At 35.7% G+C, this 5,159-nt stretch overlaps 1 protein-coding gene across 1 annotated transcript; it reads left to right on the top strand.

The window, feature by feature from the left end:
- The first annotated feature begins 232 nt into the window (after positions 1–232).
- On the top strand, positions 233–4,945 carry LOC18448130 (squamosa promoter-binding-like protein 4). Its single transcript, XM_006858206.4, has 2 exons — positions 233–547; positions 4,383–4,945. The coding sequence occupies exons 1-2, from the start codon at positions 252–254 to the stop codon at positions 4,672–4,674; spliced, it is 588 nt and encodes a 195-aa protein (XP_006858268.1). The 5' UTR covers positions 233–251; the 3' UTR covers positions 4,675–4,945.
- Positions 4,946–5,159: the final 214 nt, after the last annotated feature.

Raw genomic sequence — 5,159 nt, 5'->3', positions numbered from 1 at the left:
TAAAACAAACAGTGGCCAAAGGAGCCCTGGAACGTTATACGTTAGACCTTAAAAGTGAGATTTAGAGTTTTATAATTTAAAGAAGAGGACGAGGTGGGGTGATTTAGGGTGGCTGTTTGCACTGACAGCAACAAGAGAATGGCTGTGGTCCTCACCTTTTTCCCCCTCACTTTCCCATTCTCACCACCCAAAAGAGAGGAGTAAGAGGGGGGGGGGGGGGGAGAGGGGCACTGGCAGTCAATTGTGGAGTGATGGAGAGGAGAGAGGAGAAGAAAGGAGGAGTGAGAGTGGAGGAGGAGGAGGAAGAGGAGGAGGAAGACGGCGACGGAGAAGAGGAGACAGAGGGAGAAGAGAAGAGGAGAGTGGTGGTTGGGGGGTTGGGGAAGAAGGCGCGGCAGGGTCCGTGTTGCCAGGCCGAGCGCTGTAGGGCTGATCTCAGTGCTGCCAAGCGCTATCACAGGCGCCATAAGGTCTGCGAGGTGCACTCCAAGTCGCCGTCTACGCTTGTTGCCGGTCTTCTCCAGCGTTTCTGCCAACAGTGTAGCAGGTGACCATCTCTCCCCCCCCCCTCCCCTCTCTCTCTATACCTTGAAAGATCAGATATGCTTTAGGCAATGGCATCAAAGGTAAAACAAACGTTTCTCTTGTTTTGAATCTGATTCTCTCTCTCGTGAGAGCAATTCCCCTTCACATTCCCATCAAAGAGATTAAATCTTCTTTTTCTAATTTTCATATTTGGAATTTGGCTCTCTTTCTCTCTACGAAATACCCCTTCTATGAACAAAAATGTTTTTCCTTAACCTAATTAACTTAAATTTTGGTATCTCCCTCTAAAATTAAAAACATGCCCTTGGCATAATCATCTGAAGAAGGAAACTTCTTAATTTAAAATCTCTCTCTCTAGAAATTAGAATGTGTCCTTCACAAACCCAACAAAAACAATAATAATAAAAGAAAACCTCTTGAACTTAAATTTTGTATCTCCCTTTAAAATTAAAAACATGCCCTTGGCATAATCATCTGAACAAGGAAACTTCTTAATTTAAAATCTCTCTCTTAAGAAATTAGAATGTGTCCTTCACAAACCCAAAAAAAAAAAAAAAACTAAAATAATGATGATGAGTTAGTTATCTTCACTCCCCGTCTCTTCTTTATTTGTTAATTTGATGACCTCTCTACCTTAGTTTGAATCATCATCATCAACTTTTACAATAACTATTTGAGTAAGCTACATAAATCTTGTTCGGCCGTCCAAAGTTTTACTTCAAAGTTTTACACTTAGTATGAATCAATATCATTATTGAGTTTTATGCTATATGATTATGTTCCCTGAGGGAAAGGTATGGTGCACCCCACTAGCCCATTGTGGATGAATCGGACGGTATATGTGGACCTAGGGAGAGTGACATCCGTACGATTAGGGGCCATAAGAGCCAGTCTGTATACTACGATTCTCTCCTTTAACAAATTTCAACTGCGGTCAGCCATCAACTGTTTGTCCTTTCTAATGGACGGTGGAGATGAGCTGCAATTTCTGCAGAGGAGCAAGCGTAGAAGTGCATTTGCAGATCATCTCTACCGTTGTTGATGAGTATGGGCGGTGGATGGATAGTTTTGTGTATCGGAACCATTAACACGTGTAGTAACTTTATATTTTGTTTTTGGGTAAATTCTTGCTTTGTACTCGACTATAACTTTGAGCTTCCTTTCTATTATCGAATGCACTTTAAAGAACTCGAGCCAAACTCTTTTTATTTTTTTTTGGCATAAATTAATGAAAATGCATATAATGAGACTATTTTTCTTTTTTTTTTATACAAAGGGATTACAATTATCTTTGACGGTTAGATTTGAAATTAGGTGGTTAAGCATGTTTCATTGTTAAGCAGTAAAGTCCAAAACAAAATTTTTTAAATGTTATGACACAATTTCTTCTATTAGATTTCACATCTAATGGCTAAATGTAATTTTGACCTTTTTGTAAATTAAAAATGGTCTCATAATATACAATCTCTTAATGAATATGGCTGAAAATGTGCATATTCGAGAGTGTAGTGTATTATTCTCAATCTCTATTGAAGTTATCTTTAATCCCTTCCAACCATCCATTCGCATGTACAGTGAAGCAAAAGGTTTTATCATTAAGTTGGAGCATATTGTCTATTGAATCCCTCCGGTAAAATTTAATCTAATAATATTTATAGGACCCCATAATTTAGTGATGTTATCCTCTTCAACCTAGTGACAAACATCAAAAGAAAACATTTTCTAATTACACTGTCTAAAAAAATGATGTCCTAGGATTGAATATAAACTGTTCAATTTTTGTAGGGCGAGATATAAGTTTTGATTGAATCAACATCCATTTTTTTTTTATTTCAAAGAATCATCTTATAAAACTTAGATCCCAAATTTTTAGAATAAAAAAAAAGTCCTTTTATATAGCTCTTTTGCCCAAGAGAGTTAAATATACAACATGCTCTTCTAGGGGCAGACTCAAACTTGAAGCTAAAATGCCCACTAATTAGCCTACGAATTCATGTACACTCTCTACTTGCCACCAAAAAAATGAGGGATTGGTTCAATCAACATTAACATTCCAAAAGTCTAATTGGACTAAGATTTTTAAAAAATGAAAAGATTTTATGCTCCCTCTCAAGGGAGTGTATTGTCTATTTACTCTGTAAGGCAAAACCCAATATAAGAGTGTTTTTAGGATCCTAAATTTTGGGGATGTAGCTTGAAAAATAATGCCTCAAAATTGAATAGAAATTGTTCAAATTTTTAAAGGGTGAGATCTAAGTGTTAGAAAACTTAAACTTCAAATTTTTTTGGTTTGAATATAATCTACTGTTTTTTATGTTGTCTTCCGATAGAAAAAAATCTTCCCAAGTTAGTTTTCTTACTTTAGGGAGTAAGTGTATTTATAATCCCCCTAGAGCATAGTATGCACACTCCTAAAAAATAAAATAAAAGAATATGAATAGTATTTTAAAAATATTAAATATATCAACAAAGTATCCTCAATTTGTTTAAATGGTATAATTAGCATAAAAGTGATCCGATTAGCCAAAACTGGCCTAATATTAATTTTCACAATTTTATTAAGTCATTTTTTGCTTGTCTAAGGGCTAATAAGCCGGCTCGATCTTGTCATGATTAACTATATTTTTTAGTTATCTTTTATCTTACCACCCATTGTTCCCAGTCTCTACATAGGCCTAATGCTTTAAATTTAGTGGAATTTATATCAAGGGCCTTACGCATGATCCTTTAAAATTCCGGAAAATTGGTAAATATGCCCATGTGCTTGTTAAAGGCAGAATAATATATATAAGCTCATTATGATCTAAGATTTGGTCCCCATCATTGTCTTTCTATCCCTATTAGTGAATTTTGATGAATGTTTAGAGAGGGATTGTCTACTGTAAGGTTATTAATGCCAGCTAAGAAAAAGCTGACAATCACTCTTAGTAGTTAGATATGAAAAATTTTCAGTTTGGGATAGTTTTTATTTTTTATTTTATATATATATATATATATATATATATATATATATATATATATATATATATATATATATATATATATATATATATATATATTAAAAAAAACTTCGAGCTCAATCAAAAAATAAAATTGCCCATTTCCAATTTCATACTTTCTCTAAGAGAAATGGTCGACTTGTATAATGCAAGTAGTCATGTAGTCTCCATATTGTCTCCAACATCCATATGACTAATAGATGGTTGAGATACGTAGTTCATAGTCCTCCAATTGATAATTGTGGAGGAAGTTTTGATTCGGCCGCTTTGTTATTGGACCGACATTACTTAGTATATGAACATTAGCTTCTAATCATGGTTATAAACTTGTCATTTCCCCATAAAGAGCGTATGCTATCCAAATTTTTTTTTTATGATACATAAAGGTCATAATCATCCCAGATATCAGATATGGAATTTGGAGCATAAAGGTTTTTAGAATTTTATTTTGGACATTGAGCCTAACCACCTTTTTTACATCCAACAACCAAAAGTGAATGTGACCTGGTGCGACTATATATCTTTCTTATCTATAAAATTTTGCAAATTCTAGTTTAATACACACCCAAATTTCCTTAATTTCATAGGTTCTACACCAGTATGAATTAAGCCATTTTGACATGTTCCAAATGATATGCAAAAACTTACATTATTTGATTAATGTCTCTTGCAAGTTCGAAAAGAGGTGGCAATATCTCTATATGCTTTTGTCTTCCTTCTAGTTGCTGCCCTCTCTTAAACGAAGGGTGGCCCTTTCTATCTGCTCTGAAGAGGCTCTCTCTCTCACACACATTCATTCATTCATTCATCACCGAAGGCCAATTTTTTTGGTCACAGGTTTCATGAATTATCAGAGTTTGATGAAGCAAAGAGGAGTTGCCGTAGGCGCCTTGCAGGCCATAATGAGCGACGTAGGAAGACACCGTCGACAGAGGGAGGAGTGAATGGCCGAAGGGGAGGAGCCGTGGCCATCGCCATCGATCATAATCACCAACTCAAAGATAATAGTAACATTTGTAGACACAACACAACCGATCAAGTTGCTACTGCAGCTGCTGCTACAAGGATGCAGATAAACCCCTTGCAACCAAACCCTACTTCTTCCTACAAGCATTTCCAGATCAGATAAGGATGCTACTGCCTTCTATATCTCTCAAATCAATTATGCTCTCTCTCTTCTGTCATGAGATATTCTACCACTATTTATGTGGCATTGGGATCTTCTTCAAACCCTTCTTGATGCCTGCATCTTCTTATTTTAAGGCTTGCCTGAGATGAAGTGCTCTAAGATGAAGAGCTCTATCTCCCTCACTCTCTCTATCTATATATATATATATATCTCTATTGAGCTACAACTTCTCCATTGGGTGCTTTAATATCAACAAGAGAGATTAAAACTACCTTCAACCTTTTAATATTTCCTGTGTGTGTGCGTTCGCATGTATGTGATCATGCATTGTTCTTTGGAATGGATAGATCAAAGTACTGCTTCATTTTTGCGCGCATGTATGTGATCATGCATTGTTGTTTGGAATGGATAGATCAAAGTACTGCTTCATTTTTGCATCCATGTTGCACCTCAGATTTTTTCTCATTTGAATGAATATGAAAGAC

Source organism: Amborella trichopoda, chromosome 2 (genome assembly GCF_054954075.1).
Source record: "Amborella trichopoda isolate Santa Cruz 75 chromosome 2, AtrichopodaSantaCruz75HAP2 v2.0, whole genome shotgun sequence".
NCBI classification, from domain to species: Eukaryota; Viridiplantae; Streptophyta; class Magnoliopsida; order Amborellales; family Amborellaceae; genus Amborella; species Amborella trichopoda.
This window is presented reverse-complemented; position numbering and strand designations above follow the sequence as displayed.